The 19,106-nt window shown below is 34.1% G+C and overlaps 1 protein-coding gene across 1 annotated transcript in view; it reads right to left on the minus strand.

The window, feature by feature from the left end:
* Positions 1–19,106, minus strand: part of LUZP2 (leucine zipper protein 2) — a gene marked incomplete at its 5' end in the record, with an annotated part of 475,562 nt that overhangs the window by 42,774 nt on the left and 413,682 nt on the right. Inside the window, 2 exons of the mRNA XM_060105175.1 lie at positions 7,535–7,702; positions 18,511–18,585. Of these exons, the coding sequence (XP_059961158.1) occupies positions 7,535–7,702; positions 18,511–18,585 (243 nt within the window). The remainder of the gene's footprint in view (positions 1–7,534; positions 7,703–18,510; positions 18,586–19,106) is intronic.

The following is a 19,106-nucleotide window of genomic DNA, read 5'->3' on the forward strand; positions in this document are numbered from 1 at the left end:
AGCAGAATGCAATTTTTGCTTGGATGCCTTCAAGCTCCTGAATAGGGCCACTGTTGCCTGCTGCCTTAAAATGACTTTGGCATTTCCACCAAACTGGAAAAAAAATTTAAAAAATCATCCTTGTCCAATTAAGTTGATGCCATGGTTGTGACCTTTACCAATGTCAACTGCAGCTAAATCCAAGGCAGTGAGTTGCATGGAAAGAAAAACAAAGATACAAGATGGTGACTGCCTGGGGTGGGAATGAAATAATGAGCTTTCATAACACAATTTCATCATTTTTTAAATCTACACTATTTTTCTAATTGCTTCTCATTTCTGCTCTCTTTCAATTTTCTCCTTTCTTTACAGCATTTACAATTGTGATCACTGACATTAAATGTATTGTGAGGATTCATCCATACTTTTATGCTAAAAAAGCTGTAGTTGTACTTATTTGAATAAATGTGTTCTTACATCTGCACAATAAAACAAGGTAAATAGTTTTGTTTTAATTAATATCCTACCAAAAACCTCCTTTAAATCTTCTCAAAGTGTTATCCTCATCTCCAGATACAGTACTTATTTCATATACTTACTGACTGTTTCTCAGTGTCAGACACTACTACATATGCTAAATGCTGTTTGTTAATTTTCATATTTAATCTTCAGAACAGTTCTGTAAGGTTGGTGCTGTTATTGTCTTCATTTTATACATATGGAAGCTTAGTCTCAGAGAAGTTGAGTTGATCAAGATTTCAAAATTAGAAAGTTGTCGAAAAAATATGTTTACTTAGTCTGACTAGTGAATCTTATCTCTCTCTCTAAATTTTTTTTCCTTGTATTTACTTTCATTATACACAATTTCTTGGATGTAAATGAAAAGTACAGCCTAATTACATAGGCAGAGGGACTCTGGGCCCTCAAGAGTCTTGGCTGGAACACTTGGGACAGAAACACAAGCCTTTTCTATTTTTATAGTTCCCTGCCCTGATGTGGTGATTGGTGAGTTTCAGCCCAGGAAGCAGACGACCCCGTGGTGGGAGGGAGAACAACTCAGCCATCTCCCTAAGCCATAAGACCTGTGGGAGCCTGGTGCAGGCAGCAGCCACATCCTCTCTCCTGAGGCCCCTGTCCCAGTAGAGGGACCAAGGCAGGGAGGAGCAGAGACCCAGCCAGCTGAGCTTAGGTTCCTCTGCATCCTGTCCTGCAGAGATACCAGCCCTGAGGGGGAAGAGGAGAGAGGAAGGGAGGAGCCTGGCAACTGGCTTTGTCCAGCATTTTTCTCATCTTGTTTAATCCTCCCAGTAAATATGAGCAGTAAATATCATATCACACTGGTGTATACAGTGAATCCTAGCTCTTAAACCCTCTATCATGCAGCTGTAAACACCAACAACATTGCTGTATTAATAATTCATAGTTTTCACCTAAAAGGGTAGACCTCTCAGTAATATATTTCCTGTTCTTCCTCTTACATTTATATAATTTCTAAGTTATATAAAGTCACATTTAATATTTTATAATAAAATGAATATAATTAAGTAAAACAGTACAATGGATATATTATTAGTTTTCCAAAATGTGCCATTAATTGAACAAGATTTTTTAATAATTATTTTCCCTTTTCTGGGCACTTACTATGCATTTAGCTCTACTACACAAACAGTACAAGTCAAAGATAAATTAATATGTTGCTCAAGTATTATTTGTATATTATCAGTGATGCCCAGTAGGTCCATTTTAAAGGGGTTAGGAGGACCTTGATTTGTAGTGTTTGCCAATTTCTATAGTATAAATACTACCAATTTCAATCTACCAAGGTGATATCAATTAACATGAAGGTGGACAGAGATACCAGTAGAATACCATTATACGGTATTTCCACTACATGGATCCCAAAGACATAATACCTTCAAGACATAGAATCTTCAGAGATAATAGCATGATATAGTATATTTGATATTTACATTTGCTTTTAGTATGATTTCCTTAATTTTAAGTGTATATAATTAATATTTAATAGTAACTTTAAGAGCTGACTAGTACAAATTCTGAAAATGTAACAGCTAGCTTTTATAAGTGTGTATGAGCCATCTCCAGCAGACCACTGGAGTATTCACCATTCTAAATATATACAATGACATGCATATTCTGTTTTTTTGTACTGGTAAAACAAGCAGGGAAAAGTCATGGTTCTCAGCTCAAATATATAATAAAGAGTAACTCAGAAAAAGATAAGGGGAAGGAGTACACTTTTACCATAAGCATTTCATCTATTATACTATACATAAAACCATTTAAATTATTCCTCTTGTCTTGTGTCCTTTGTGATTCTCATACCTTTTTATTCTACATTGTCTCATCAGGAAATTTAATCTATTTCCAACATTTAGTTGCTGTCTATGGTGATGATGCCAAATCCTTTACCTCCACTCAGATGTTGTCCCTCAGTTCCAGATTTAAATGTATAAACACCTATTGGATGTGGACACTTGATTGAAAGATGTCTAATACTTAGCGTGTTGTAAAACAAACCAATTTGGGTTCTTCCTAAAAAAGTTCCTCTTGTCTTTTGTATTCACGGCAAACGAATGCAAGCACTGAGCATTATTCTTGATTTTCTCCCTTCATGCGTCTCACTTAATCAATAGGTCACTGTAGTTCTATGCCTCAATTACATTTGGAATCCCATTTCCACTTCTGCACCATAGATCAGGTCACTGTCATCTGTCTGGATCGGTGAAATTGTCAGTGGTTTGCTTGTTTCTACTCCAGTTAGAGTCATTTTACACAAAATAATTAAATCAGATCTCCTAGCTCATATCTTTGCTCTTTACCTCTCTGTTGGAACAGTATTTTATACATAATAAAATATATAATCTTATAACAAAGACATCATTTCATGCGCATTTGGATCCAGGTATCTCCTTAGTCTTTATCTTTAATCAAAGCTAATTGGAATATGGAAATCCAAATACAAATGATGTGATAGACAAGGGATTAGTCTTCAACATTTACAAACAGCTTATGCAGCTTAATATCATCAAAACAAACAACCCAGTCAAAAAATGGACAGAAGACCTAAACAGACATTTCTCCAAAGAAGACATACAGATGGCCAAGAGGCACATGAAAAGATGTTCAACATTGCTAATTATTACAGAAATTCAAATGAAAACTATTGATACAATGAGACATCACCTTACACCAGTCAGAATGGCTACCGTCAAAAAATCCACACTGGAGAGGGTGTGGAGAGAAGGGAACCCTCCTACACTGTTGGTGGGAATGTAAATTGGTGCAGCCACCATGGAGAACAGTATGGAGGGTCCTTAAGAAATTAAAAATAGCACTAGCATATGATCCTACAATCCCACTCCTGGGCATATACCCGGAGAAAAACATGGTCTGAAACGATACACGCACCCCAATGTTCATTGCAGTGCTGTTATGATAGCAAAGACATGGAAGCAACCTAAATGTCCATCAATAGAAGAATGGATAAAGAAGATGTGGTACATATATACAATAGAGTATTACTCAGACATTAAAAAGAATGAAATAATGTCATTTGCAGCAACATGGATGGACCTAGAAATTGTCATACTGAGTGAAGTAAGTCAGACAGAGAAAGAGAAATAGCATATGATATCGCTAATATGCACAATCTTTAAAACATGATACAAATGAACTTATTTACAAAATAGGAACAGACTCACAGACTTAGAGAATGAACTTATGGTTACCAGGGGGGAAGCATGGTGGGGGAGGGATAGTTATGGAGTTTGAGATTGAGATGTACACACTGCTATGTTTAAAATGGATAACCAACAGGGACTACTGTATAGCACAGGGAACTCTGTTCAAAATTAACATTGTTAATCAACCATACACCATATAAAAATGAAAATTAAAATAAAAAGTTAAAAAAAACAAATACAAAAAAAGTCCTGATCTACTACACACCCTTTGCATATTTTCCTTGTTTTCTCTTTACAGAAAATTAGACTACAATTTCCAAGAGTTCAGGGTTGTGTCCTTTCAAATTTGTGTCTCCAGTGATGAGCATAGTCCTTACATACAGATGGAAAACAATTTAGCTGAATACTTGGCACTTAATGAGCAATCAATGATATTTATTTTCTAACTTATAAGGAAAATGTCCAATGAGAAGAGGGACACTGATGTGGATTGAGTGTGTCCTCCAAAATCTTATGTTGAAGCCCTGACCTCCAGTGTAATGGTATTGGGAGATGGGGCCTGCTGGAGGTAATTAGATTAAGTCATGAAGGTAGGGCCCTCATGGTGGGATTAGTTCCGTTATAAAGAAGAGAGAGATAGAGATCCATTTTTCTTTCTGTGCAAACACTCCTAGAGAAGACCATATGAGTACACAGCTAGAAGGCAGCTGTTTACAATCCAGGAAGAGGGCCCTCATAAAGAAATGAACAAGGCAGCACCCTGATCTTGGGCTTCACAGCCTCCAAAACTGTGAGAAATGAATGTATATTGTTGAAGTCACCTAGTCCATAACATTTTGTTATAGCAACCTGAGCTGACTAAAACAGAATTGCAGCAAGTGACATTTCAAATGAATTCTCTGGCAGCGTTGCTTTGGATACTCAGTAACGTAGAGCAAATCCATGAGCTAAGCACAGCCATCTCCCTTAAGGGGAGAGAAGTATGCAGTCATCACTGTATTCAAGGTATGACCAAGAGCCATGCAGAATAAACACTGTGCTCTTAGAACACTGAGAATAGAAAAAATAATTCTAACTAGGAGGGCAAGAAAAAATTCACTTGAATTATAGAGTAGGCATGATAGCAATGGAGAATGCAGTGAAGGAAAGGAGATTGAAAAACCTGATTGAGTTTCCTCAGCAGAAACTTAAGCTGTAGGACTAAAAGATTATGTAGCAGACATGCTCCAGAATTTAAAAAAAATTACCAACATGTAAATTATTTTTTAAGTTTTCATCAATAAATTCTCATAATATTGAACTGCCTACCTAATGAAATTTGTGACTTTTAAAATCCACAGTGAATATATATATAATTTATATGTATACATGGTATGTATATATGTATTCACATATAGACATATACACACACATACATGATACAATAAAAAAAATCTGTATTATCCAATCTTCTGGAAGAGAAAATAAAAATAAAATGACATTTTTGGGGCTATATTGCTTTTTTCCAAATGTAGGTTGAAAATTGCTTACTTGGATGAGTTTCACAGATTTCAGGAAAAACCATTCAAATACCCTTCTCCTTTCAAAGAAGAGGTGAAGATTTTAAAGAAATGTAGATGAGAATAGTCATATATCACATATATCATGGAAAATAAGAAAAACTATGATTTGTAATGCTCATGTCACAATGCTCTGAAATAGGCATTGAGGAAACTGAGTCACAGAGAGGTTAAGTGATGTACTCACACACACTCCCAGTCAGCTCCCAGTTAGGTACATAATATCACTGTGGTTATATTATAATTAGCCAACTCTGAAGACTTAGCAGTTAAATGTCCTCATTTAAAAGTTATGTTTTTGGTACTCAGTGAAAAATTGTTTGCTTCTTTTACATACACCCTTATCACATTTTATTATTCAGGATTTTTCAAATATTATCTGTGAGGTGCCTGCATAGAGATTCAAAACCCAAGTATACATAAAATACAATTTCCACCACTATTGAAAAGATAAAGATTATGAGCAAAACATAAATGCCAGAGAAGCTTTTAATGCTAATCTGTAAAATGAAATGCTCTACTTAGATTTATTGAACTTTATCTTAAACATTTTGGATTTCTGTTATTATTTTTTGAAAAATGAGCAATCTCTAAGACGAGTGCATCTAAATGCTTCCTATGTTTTCCTGTGATAAGCCAAGAGAAATAATAAATATTTATTATTTATCTCAATGATAGGACATATGTTTATTAATAATAAATCAGTTAAAGTAACAATCAGTAATTTCCTCTAAACATTCAGGGTCATAAAAAGCCCAGTTTTAATAATGGGCTTACATAAATGTATTTTGAGTTGGAGACAAGTGTAATGGGCCCATAAAATGACAAAGCTGCTTTTCCCCAAGTCACTGGACTTAATAAGGCTGAATCTTTGCTCCTCCCTTAGACTAACATGAAGTGGAGGCAGTATGTGGCTTCCTGGCACGTGGGGGAGATTGTGTGGGTAGCTGTGCATTCAGTTAATGACTCGTTTCAATAAATTTACCCAGGATTTTTCCTAAACATAAATAAAATACATTATTATGCAACTTTCTTCCCTGAGTTTGGTTGAATTAAAAAAATACTGTAGACATAGAGTTTTCAAAGGAGGTTCAGAAAGATATAAAGGAGAAAAATATTGGCCTAAAATTTTTTGAGATCCTTCAGGACGTAATAAAAACCAAGAGAATAATATGAAATAGAAATACATATTTTAAAATGATTTTGACAGAAAAACAAGATTATACAGATTAATGTGTCATCGAGAAATCGACCAGTTACAGACAAAAACAGAACATTAGATTTATTTTGTTTTACTTAATTTTGACTCTTCATCCTGAAAATAGTACTTCCCTAATCTACAATTTGTCCATATCCCCTTTCATCCAAATTTAAGGAATCACAGAAAGAAGCAGTAAGAGAGCCCCAGATGTAATGCATCATTAGGTACTTGTAACAGTGGTTCTCAGGGGTTTTTGCCCACCCTCCCCCAGTCCACTGGAGATTTGCTTTAGAAGTTGGACTGGTATCTATAACATTTACTTTAATAGCAAGTGATCCTGAGGCACGTAATAAGAGAACCAGCACTTTCAAGTATACTGCCTGAAATTAAACTCCTTTCTCCAATAACTATTTCAGTTTGCCAAGATTTATTTAAATGTAGAGCCTGCAGATTGAAGGTTCTGATGATTGAAACAAAAGTAGGACTGAAATGCCTGCTTTGTCCTGTCTAAAGTAGAGTGGTGGTAGGGATTTGCAAGGAAGATTTGCTTAAGTCACTTGATCTCAAAACACCCTAAGGAACTCTCAAAAACTAATGATGACTGGAACCAAACCAGAAAGAAGTTGTTTTAACAGGTCCAGGGTGAGTCCCAAGTATCAGGATTTTTTTAAAAGACGTATCCCAAGTGATTCTAATGTACAGGCGATGTTGAGAACTACAGACTTAATTTCTGAAAAACGTATCCACTTTTGTAAGGATGGTGGTTATACCTTAGGAGAAAGTATTTTCCATATTAGACCTCTGGTGTATACTGGAATGTAATACAAGATATTTTCTTTTAACTATTGTAAAATAATGATAATAATAATAATAAGCCTGCCTAAGAAACAGCTGGCTCTCTACTAAAGAAAAGTTGTTTTCCAACATTCTCCAAGTGACTATGAAGACTTTACAAACTGGGTTACTATCTCCCATTTACTTCCTGATTTTTCAATGAATTTGATATCTTACTAGGATTCACTTTGATGATAATACAGAATGAAGTAAAGTGAGTACCTTACTCGATTTTACTTTTCAAAACACAAGTGTACCTTGTTTCTTGTTCTTGCATCTGCAATCTTAGTGTCATTTGGCATGGATGGAATTGATATCCGAGTTGGACTTGGCTTGAAGAGATTCAAAGGGGGAGGAGGTTGATCATGGAAAACTGTTGAGAGGCAGAGTTGTACCGTCTCTTTCATTGCTTTCAGCTGCGACGCCTATGAAACCAAGAGAGATCACAACACAATGTTTACATGCGGTTCTGGTCATCATTTACCTGATTAGATTCTCCCTTTCCTCCTAGCCTACACTCGTTCCCTACACAAACACGTATTAATTTTCAAATGCAATTGCCTAACATAAATTCCATTATGATGTGCCATTTAATACACACTCAGTCTGTTTTTTAGGAGCTAATGTGTTTCATGATATATTTTGAACACTGGAATTCAGAGACATATCTTACGTTTTCCCCTTGAATTGACATGATTTCAATCATGATACTTTGCTGGCAAGGAAACATACTCTAGGGTCACTCTAAAGTGGAACATGTCCTTCTTAGAAACCTGCCATATTTCTATTAGCAACAACCTTCTTTATTACAAATCACTCCTCTTGTGATGTAGGCTTCTGTGTTTCTCAGATAGGCCTGTACCTCCACTCAATTTCTGATACAACTCATTTCTCTGGGCCCTGTTAAGTGGTAGGAGTTATTTGGATGTGATTGTAAGTGACAATATCAACATTTTCTATTAACATAGTATATCATAATATTCTAAGCACTTTCACATGCAAAAATAACTTTATGCCTTCAAACATCTGTGAAACTGGCATTATTATTTCTATTTCACTATAAAGGAAACTTTTATTTTTTTTAATTTTTTTAAAATTTTATATTGGAGTATAGTTGACTTACAATGTTGTTTTAGTTTCAGGTGTACAGCAAAGTGATTCAGTTATACATATACATATATCCACTCTTTTTTAGATTCTTTCCCCATATAGGTCATTACAGAGTATTGAGTAGTGTTCACTGTGCTATACAGGAGATCCTTGCTGATTGTCTACTTGATATTCAGTAGTGTATATATGTTGATTCCAACCTTCTAATTTATCCCTTCCCCCACCTTTCCCCTTTGGTAACCATAAGTTTGTTTTCTAAGTTTGTGAGTCTGTTTTTATTTTGTAAATAAGTTCATTTGTATCACTTTTTTTAGATTTCACATATAAGTAATATCATATGGTATTTGTCTTTCTCTCTCTGATTTACTTCACTTAATATGATAATCTCTAGGTCCATCCATGTTGCTGCAAATCGCATCATTTCATTCTTTTCTTGGCTGAGTAACATTTCATTGTATATATGTACCACATCTCTTTATCCATTCCTCTGTCAGTAGACTTTTAGGTTGCTTCCATGTCTTGGCTATTGTAAATAGTGCTGCAATGAACACTGGGGTGCATGCATCTTTTCAAATTATGGTTTCCTCCAGATATATGCTCAGGAGTGGGATTGCTGGATCTATGTTTAGTTTTTAAAGGAATCTCCATACTGTTCTCCATAGTGTTTGTACCAATTTACATTCCCACCAACAGTGTAGGGGGGTTTCCTTTTCTCCACACCCTCTCCAGCATTTATTGCAGACTATTCTTTCTTTAGGTTTACATCCCAAGGCAGACAACCATCTCTAACTCCCATCTAACACCCAAATCCCACTTCTAAAAATATTTTTAATTGCTGAAAAGGTTTAAAAATGATACAAAATTGAGTAAAAATGACAGAGACATCCCCAGGTGCAAAAATGAAGAGAGACATACAACCTTGGGAAAACCTCATGGTAACTCAGTGGTAACTGGGGACATGCATAGAACCTAGGAAGACAATAACACATAAACATCCACTTCAAGATATGAAATACGGTCTTTGGGGTGAGAGAGATGAAGTCAGAGATTAGGTGCTAATCTCTTAGATTACCCTTTCACTGTACCCATGGATCAATGAAGCAGCAAAGTCTGTTGCCTCTTCCTGTCAAAGTAGTATACTCCCAACAAAACTACTGCCTTTTATATATGATATCAGGAATACACCTGCATATTGCATCCCATCCTATTTCTTGTCTCCTATAAAGCCCTTGTGGTCAATTTCTTGAGAGTAGTGACTATGACTTTGATCCTTCCCAACGCCCACCTCTGTGTTTTCTACTCATATGTTGTATAAAATTTATCCTTAAGATGAGATTGTCTATTGCTAGAATAGCAGTTAAAGAAAGCTCTCTTTGGTCATATCAAGAGATTTTTTTAAAGGCAACAGTAAGAGCAGAAACTGGCAATATATAAGCAATAGGACAAACAAGTACCTCCTTCTCATTAATCTTGCCCTGTCAAGTTGTCCAAGACAAAATAAAAATCTGATAAGAACTAGAATGGAGGGGCTTTGTTAAGTGGATGAGAGGGAGCTAAGCTGAATGGTAACCTTATATTCAAAATGGTCCCTTTTATTTGCTTGCCTGAGTGGCTAGATTCTTGCCCTTTCCCCAGTTAATTAATTTCTATGATTGATCCTGTTTGTTTCCTTCATGTAATTTATCATTAATTTTAATTTATATGTATATACATATGTATAAGTTGCCTATTTTGTTCAGAACTGTATAGCTAGCACATAACACAATCCCTGACACATTAGAAGGAACACACAAAAAGAAGTTTTTTGAATAAATGACTTAGGTGAAAATGTTGTTTCTCTTTTGTCAGGGAAAGAAATTGACAAGCTATGTCAATAAAAAGAAATGAAGTAATGGCTCAGATTTCCCTTCCTATTGATTCTTTGTTATAATCTTGGATGCCCCTTCCCTTCTCTCACTATAGAATAAGAGATCATGGCACTGGGTGCTGTGTCAGGAGTGAAATATTCCAGATGGCATTGAACAATTTAAATATATTTTCATTTTCTTATATTGTCATTAGACAATGGAAATAGAGCTAATGTGACAAGGGCAGGCAGGTCTTGGCCAGCACTCAAAGCTAACATGGCTTTGAAATGTAGCTTTTCAATGCTTAGATAATGCAGGAAGTAATGACAGTTATTTTATTCACTGCATTCATATCATGGCTCCTCTTACAGTATATATGTAAATGTTGGATCTATAACAGTCACGAAGTATATGTTGACATAATAGACAAATTCCTGAGTAATGGCTGAACTCAGGTGTGGAAAATAAATAATGAACAGCATCAAGTTAATAGTTCATTTTCAGTAAACATTGTTTAGGCAAGACAAATTTTCCAATGGAACAGTCAATGGGATAGGCATATATGCTACAATTTTAATCATCTGAACTTGGTGCAATCACCTCTTCTGCTCCTACAGGCCTCCTGACATTCTCAGGGTCACTTTGGATGGTAGTATCAACAACACATAGATATAACCTCCAACTCCTCACCTTTCATATCCATTGTAGTAAGTTATCTTTGCTCTTATGTTTCAACCTATTCTTAATCTCTTAGCTTTTGATTTCATTTCTTTTTTGGGGATCACAAGCCTATGACTTGGCCTCCTATATTAGATTCTGGCTCCTCTCCTTCATTATATTGTAAATTTTTCCTACTAGAGACCACAGGTTTCTGTGAGCAGTGCTGCCCCAGTTTGGTTATCTTTCTACCAAAAAAAAAAAAAAAAAAAAGCCCATGTCTTTCTAGTTAGTCCCTCTAACTTAATAGAGCCTGTTACTGACACTACTCAGGTTTGGCTTGACCCATCCCATGAGCAGGACCCAGATAACAATTTTTACATCAAAATGGCATTACATTTTAATTTGTACTGCTAGTTGTAGCCTGTTTTAAGATTGCAGGTAAGGTCACTGTTCACTTTGAAGTTCACTGGAACAAGATGTCACCTAATGAAATACAATGTAAACCATATAAAGTATACTTTGCTCTAGATCTTACAACATATTCTCCCTTAAGATCAGCCTTATTTTTGCCTTTGATCTTCTCCCCACAACAAAACACTTTTCCCACTTCCTTTGCCACATGTTAGTAAAATGCAAAGTCTGTGAAGATCCTGCTTGTCACAATGTCCTTTATTTATAGCCCACTGAACATTGCAAGTTCATTCCCATCTTAGGGCCTTTGCACTCGGTTTCTTCTGTCTGCAGAACCCTCTTTCCAAACATCTACATAGGAAACTTCCACTTGAAATGTATGTTTCAGCTCACATATTATCTTCCTCAAAGTCTCTATCACATTTCTTAAATTATGTCCTATGAAGCCCTTGTCATAAATGCATATTATCTTATCATTATATCTATTTCTGTTACAATGTAATTTCTTTGAGGGCTGGTATTTTTTTCTTTTTTTAAAAAAATTATTTTGTATTGGAGTATAGTTGATTTACAATATTGTGTTAATTTCATGTGTACAGCAAAGTGATTCAGTTAGATATATACATATATCTATTCTTTATCAAATTCTTTTCCCATTTAGGTTATTACACAATATTGAGCAGCATTCCCTGTGCTACACAGTAGGGCTGGTATTTTTTTGGAGAATCACTGGTTTCTAACTCAACAAATATTTGTTAAATGAATAAATAAAGCAAACCCTCCAGAGGATATGTTTTATGTGAGAAAATAATGAAATATTTCTCATTTTATCCTGTATATTATATAACACAAAAGTATTATTTTAGACATTAAAATACTACTGCTTATGCTGTATAATATATAAAGCTTATAAGAAATTTTTGTTTATATATATGATCTTGAGATGGTGGGAGATTTAGAAGACAATTTTTTGTGTGTGTCTGTATGTGAGTACTTTTCTCAGAAAAATGCACTTTGTGGGGAACAAGAAGATATATATTGCAAAGACAACAGTGTCCCTACTTTCTCACTTCCTGACAAATAAAAGTTCACAAGGTAATATTCATGTCTACCTTCATTTATTTACATGAAGATGTGAAGTCCTCAGCGATCTGGGTGTACCAATGACAGCTGGCTTTGGAAAGATCGTGAAGGACTGTGAATCCAAAGCCTTTCCCCTTACCTTTATTTCACCATGAAATTGCCTCTATGAATCCTATAAAGTCATCCAGCAGTTTATTTTTTCTGCTCTAGGTTATCTCTATGTCCCTTGTATGTAGAATGAATAGCATGTGTGTTAACTTATGAAGTTATATTACCTTCATCTATCTATTCAATCAAAAACTATTTATTATGCTCTTGCTGTATGCCAGACACACTGTGGCAAGAACAGTTCTTGTTCTTTTACTACTTTGTCCTGGGAGTCTGTGCAGATCACCTAACTTGTGTCATCTGTAATGCAATGTAATAATGCATGCTGTCCTGGGTGAAATTTTGTGAGGGTCAGATGCAATAGAAACTTTTAACATAAGAATTTGAGAGATAGTTTCCAAACCATAAAGTTGTTTTTACATTCCAGTAGCTGAGGCTAACTATAATTCATAAGATTTTGCCAAATAAATAATTGATTGTTTGGACAACCAAGATTGACTCTTAGATCTTGAGATTATTATTGCTTTTATTGGGAGAGTAAACTGAGACTTCTTTCATGAGAAATATGAAATGAGAACCAAGTTAGAATGTGAAGATATTCTTTTCATAATATTTATTAAGTATTTAAGGCTATTTGAAGCCCAGATATAACATTCTTTGGAGCTAGACACCTGAAGAGAATTAAAAAGTCTCATATAAAAATGATGGGGAGAGGTGAAGAGCAGTTTCATTAAACTGTAGTTTTTATCCATTTTGAAGTGAGCTAGCATTTCTACCTGACTTTATGATTGCAGTTTACTAGCCTCAAACATACCTTACATAAGATTTGTTGAAATCAACCTCCAGTAATATGCAATGCTTTTATAGTTCACTGTAACAAAAGGAGTGACAAGATCCTGAAGGTTAAAGAGAAAAATTATCACAGAGATGCAGTCTCTCTATGATCTCATTCACTAATAATAATAATTACTATGCTTCCTGAATGTTTTTCATGTGCCAAGAGTTCTCAGTACTTTACTTTTTTTGATGAATATCATTTTCTCATCACCCTTATAAAGTGAATTTTTATTATTATTCCATTTTACAGTGAAGTATAAAGAGTTTGAGCAATTTGAATATGGTCATTCAGTGACAGAGTTATGATCTGAACACAGACAGACTGACTGTGGAGACATTTATTTAAACACTACAACATAGAATCTCTCAACCTGAATCCAGTCTGGCATTGTGAGGGCTAAGCACATAGTGCTCTTGGTAGAAGTGGGGAGGAGGAAAGCAAAGGATGGATAAGACAAAGGAGAAAAAACTACATTTTCTTCAAGTTCTGTGACTCAGGACAAACTACAATTTGCCCATGAAACGTCATGTGACAAAACCAGTTTTTATAACTCACATGTACTTAAAATACACATACTCACTCTTTGTGTTTCTCTGAACTCCTGGCTCAATGTATAATTATTTCCTAATTTTTGGTGCCCAACAAAATTGTGAGAGATGTGGGACCCAAGATTGTGTATCATAAGTGTTTTCTGTTTCTCATAGCATCTGGCACACAGTGGTCACACAAACAGCATTTCAAACCCATATAGTCATTCACTGACTAAATGGATTATTTGAAGTTAAGTAAGGGAAAAAATTTAATGTAAGGAAGAACATTCCAACCGTCATAGTTGTTAAAAACTCAGAGTGGGAGATCCTGCCTCAGAATCTTGGAAATTCAATGTATTTCTAGAACTTAAAACAGGGATAGCAAAGAAAGGAAAAATAAAAACATGATCTAATTGAACTTCAGGATTATACATACCTCTGATTGTCTGATTCTACCAATTCTATAAAGAGTCGTTTCCTTTTTAAAAACTAATTGGTATAAACTTCTTTTATAAATTAAGGAAATCTCATAAAGTGGAATCTTGGTAAGATGAATTATATTTGACCTAGTCTACAAAAAAGCAGGCAGGTTTCCCTAAAATTCTTAAATATTATATTAATTACTTGGATAAATATAAAATGAGACAATCACAAAGGAGCGAAGTTGTTAAAATATCTTATTCATTCAAAAGCCATATTTATCCCAAAGATGTAAACCTTAAGAAGGAAAATATTTATAATTCACAAAATGTGCTTACAGTTCCCCTACTGCAACACTTTCTAGATATCCTGTTTGAAATGTTAGTTATGCTAGCTATGAAGAGGTTTTGGCCTCATATAAATGAAGAAGGTTCTAACTGGTGATTAGAAGGCAACCTCCTTTCTTTACAAAGTTGCTAAATGTATACAGATATTATTGCAAAATAAATTATGAATGTGATCATCTTACTTGCTTATTATTCCAAATAAAACGATTGCTAAGTTTTGATCACAAAAATGAGAAGCCCTTGACAGCAGACAGAACCTTTCATTTTTTAAAACTGCTTATTTTGAAAAATATAGGGGCATATAGAGAGAGACATAACAAACATCAGGTAAATAGAAACCTGAATTAAATGTTAAAAAGCATCATTTTAATCATATAATATATGTTATATATAATACATAATTATATTAAATACATTTATATGATAATATATGCATATGGATATTTTAATATGCATGTATATATTTATTACATGTAACTAACATATATATACAAAACATATGCGATATAATGTATGTATATAATGCATGAAATATACATATGCATATGTGTAAATTAAAGACTGTGTCTATACAGCTTTAAAAGGATAGAACATTTGAGAAACAGTAGATATATCTGTAAGCATCCCTAGTGTTATTTCACTCCATCTTTCCCCAAAGGCGATTGCATCCATAAACTTGATATGAGTATCTTTCTACTCTATTTATGATATGTAATCAAAACAAAATATGTTTCATGTATTTGAACAATTGTTAAATACTGTACATAATAATTCTGACTTTTTTCATTCCACAGTGTATGTTATAGATATATCAATATTGATACAGGTATCTTTATATTTATCAATATTAAATTTTGATTACCATTTGAAAATGAGTATAGTAAATATATGGATTATATATATTAATTTTAACAGCAAATATTTAAATTATTTCCTTTTATTATTAATACAATCACTGCTGTATTTAATGTCCTTATGCACGTTTCCAAGTACATATGGATAAGTGAAAATTCTAAGGTACACACTTTTAAAAACTGATCTTAATAATTACACTCCCATTACTAATGTATCAGAATTTGGTATCACCAGACTTTTAAATTTTTATCAATTTGATAGTGTTGAGATGCTATCTTATTGTTTTTATTCACATTTCCACTTTTCTGGTGAGGTTAAGTATTTTTTTTTAATAAACTATTGAAATATAGCAGATAATGAAAAAATACATGGGTCTTAAGTGTACTTTTAAAATTTTATATACATTTTAAAGAAATATTGCTGTATGCATACTGATTTAGGATTGCAATATTCTTCTCCTGGACTGATCCATATGAGACTCTCTTCTTATCACTAAAAAGTCTTTACTTCAAGTCTACTTTTAATGATGTTCATGTTGATACATGTTTCTTTGTATTACTGTATACAGAGTTCATCTTTTTTTCCTTATTCCCCTACTTATAGATCTTTTGTTTCTTTATATTTAAAGGTGTCTTTTGTATAAATCATAAAGTTTTTGTTTAATGTAGTCTTATAATTTTAGCCTTGTACTTGGAATATGTTAACCATTTAAAAATTTAATTACTAACATACTTAAGTTGATATCTAACATTTCACTATTCACTTTCTATTTTAGCTCATCTTTTTATAGCCAACAATTTGACTATGAAGTGGGTTATCTTTGTGTTTAATCTGATTGTGAATTATTTATATTTTTGAATCTGTGGTTGATATCTTTCAAAGTTATTGAAAATATTTAGCCATTATGTCTGTGAATATTGCTCTATTTGTCACTTCTTCTGGCACAACAATTATATAATTTAGAAATTTAGAAATTGTCTTATACATTTCTTATTCTTTTTCTGCTTACTTTACATTTATTTGTACTTTCTATACATTAGTATAGGTATTTGATATTAATTTTCCTTTCATTTCACTAGTTTTCAGTTCTACTATGTCCAATCATCCATTCTGCTATTAAACACATGAGTTAAATTCTTAATTACATGAATTATATTGTTCTAATTCTAGAATAGCTAGTTGATTGTTTTATAGATTCCAAGTCTAGTGAAAATTTTTGTCTTTTTACCTGTTCTATATTTCTTTTATTGTAATATATGTAATGATATATACATGCCCATAGAAATATTATGCATATATATATATATATATATATATATATATATATATGTATATAATAGTTGTTAAATTTTTGAGTACTTATTCTCTTATTCCAATATCTGAACCAGCTCCAGGTGTACATCTCTTGTCTTCTTTATTTATATTGGCCAAACTGCATTCTTTCTTTACATGTCTAGAAATATTTTTATTATACGCCAAATATTGTGTATAAATGAACCAAAAATTCTCCAGATGATATATAGAGAAGGTTTATCTTTCCATTGTTAGACCGAATGATGGCTAACTCCAATCTAATCAAGAATTAATCTCAGGCAGGGGATGCATTGAATGTTTGTTAGAATGCAGATTACTCTTGGATTGGCCCTGTTGCTACATCATAGACTTTTCATGTGTCTGACTGAGAGCAATGTGGGTGTTTTTCGTCTTCTCAAGTCTGAAATATTATGATTTCATTTTCAGATTTAGAGTTTTCTGCATTAATATTTTCTAGATATATGTTCTAGGAATTAGAGAAAACTACACTGGATTCAATAAATAGTTGTTGAGTGAACAAAGAAATAATTTTAAAATCATTTTACCCTCTTGTTCTGAGTGAATTAAAAAAAAGGAATATTTACTTCCCACAATTTTAAATAGTTGATCTAAAAATGAAAGGAGGGCCTCCCTGGTGGCGCAAGTGGTTGAGAGTCCGCCTGCCGATGCAGGGGATACGGGTTCGTGCCCCGGTCTGGGAGGATCCCATATGCCGCGGAGCGGCTGGGCCCGTGAGCCATGGCCGCTGAGCCTGAGCGTCCGGAGCCTGCGCGTCCGGAGCCTGTGCTCCGCAATGGGGGAGGCCACAACAGTGAGAGGCCCGCATACCGCAAAAAAAAAAAAATAAATAAATAAATAAAAATAAATAAAAATGAAAGGAGGCATTAAGAAATTTTGCCAAATACTGTAACTATAAAGCAGCAGAACCATAATTCTAAATTTTATGACTAATTCCTTCCTCCATATTATATTTTCCTTTCCATATACCAACTCCTTATTCTCCATGAATGTCTCATATGAAGAGCACTGATAGGCAAAGGTAGGCATCAGATGGGAGTTGTGGTTTATTCTGAGCATGTACAACTGTAACATAATGAGGCATTAACAAAAATAAAATGAAGTAGATGAAATGAGGTAAAGAGAGGCAAAGAAAACCTTTTGGAATTAATGTTGATGATAGTACAACTTTGTGAACTTTAAAAGTGTGACTTTTATGGCATGTGAATTTTATAAAGCTGTTATAAAGATGGAATGTCAGCCACTCTTGCATTATCTTTGTATAAACAGAGTTGCTTAAGAGAGCTACTTTCTTCTTTTTATGCCTTTTCCTCCAGGACTTTAAGATTTCCAAAATAAAAAGTGTCAATGACTACTTCCATTTGCTTTACAACTCATTCATACAAAGTTAATACATGACATCTTTGTTGATGCTTTAAAGTATGTTTATTCACTGTATTATACAGCAAGTGTACCAGTAAGGTAAAAAATAAAGCCATGCAATCAAAGAGCCTCAAACTTGAGTAGATTTACTATAGCAGCAAAAACAAGAAAAGAATTGGGTTCCAAAGAAAGTATCAAACACTCATGAATTCTATCACCATATTACATGCACAGCATCTGCAATTGCATTGACAAATCAAGAGGAGCAATGAGTACACCTAGCTTCATCTGCTGCAACCAAAGTCTGATGGCTTATGGATGTCAACTTACCCGGTCAAGAGCTGCTTTCTCCAGTTCATTTTTCGCCACAGCTAATTTTCGTTCCAGATCAGTAAGCTGTTGGGCCTGTAAAATGAAAGACAGGTAAATCTTTTTAGTAAATTCTATAACCTTTCCCCTCCACTTTAAGTATCTGTCATTCATTGCCAAAGAATTAGAAAAACAAAAACAAAAACAAAAACCTTGTGAAATTCATTTAGAATTCAGGTTAAAAATATTCTATTACATGTTCATTTGGTTAAGCTGCAGAAAATGTTGTTCTGTATGAATGTACACTAAATGTTTCACTGGGTCAAAATGTCTAGTTGCAAAGTTCCAGCTCATGTCCCAGAAAATATTTGTGGTATAAATCCATCAGTCATGTTTCTAGTTGCTATGGACTAAATTTTGTCCCCCCTAAAACTCATATGTTGAAGCTCTATACCCCTCCCACACACCATATAACTGTGTTTGGGGATAAGGCCTTTAGGGGGCTAATTAAGGTTAAATGAGGTCATAAAGGTGAGGCCCTGATCCCACAGAATTGGTGTCCTTATAAGAAGAGGAAGAGACACCAGAGACCTCTCTCCACCCTCACACAGAGGGAA

This window comes from Mesoplodon densirostris, chromosome 7 (assembly GCF_025265405.1).
Source record: "Mesoplodon densirostris isolate mMesDen1 chromosome 7, mMesDen1 primary haplotype, whole genome shotgun sequence".
NCBI classification, from domain to species: Eukaryota; Metazoa; Chordata; class Mammalia; order Artiodactyla; family Ziphiidae; genus Mesoplodon; species Mesoplodon densirostris.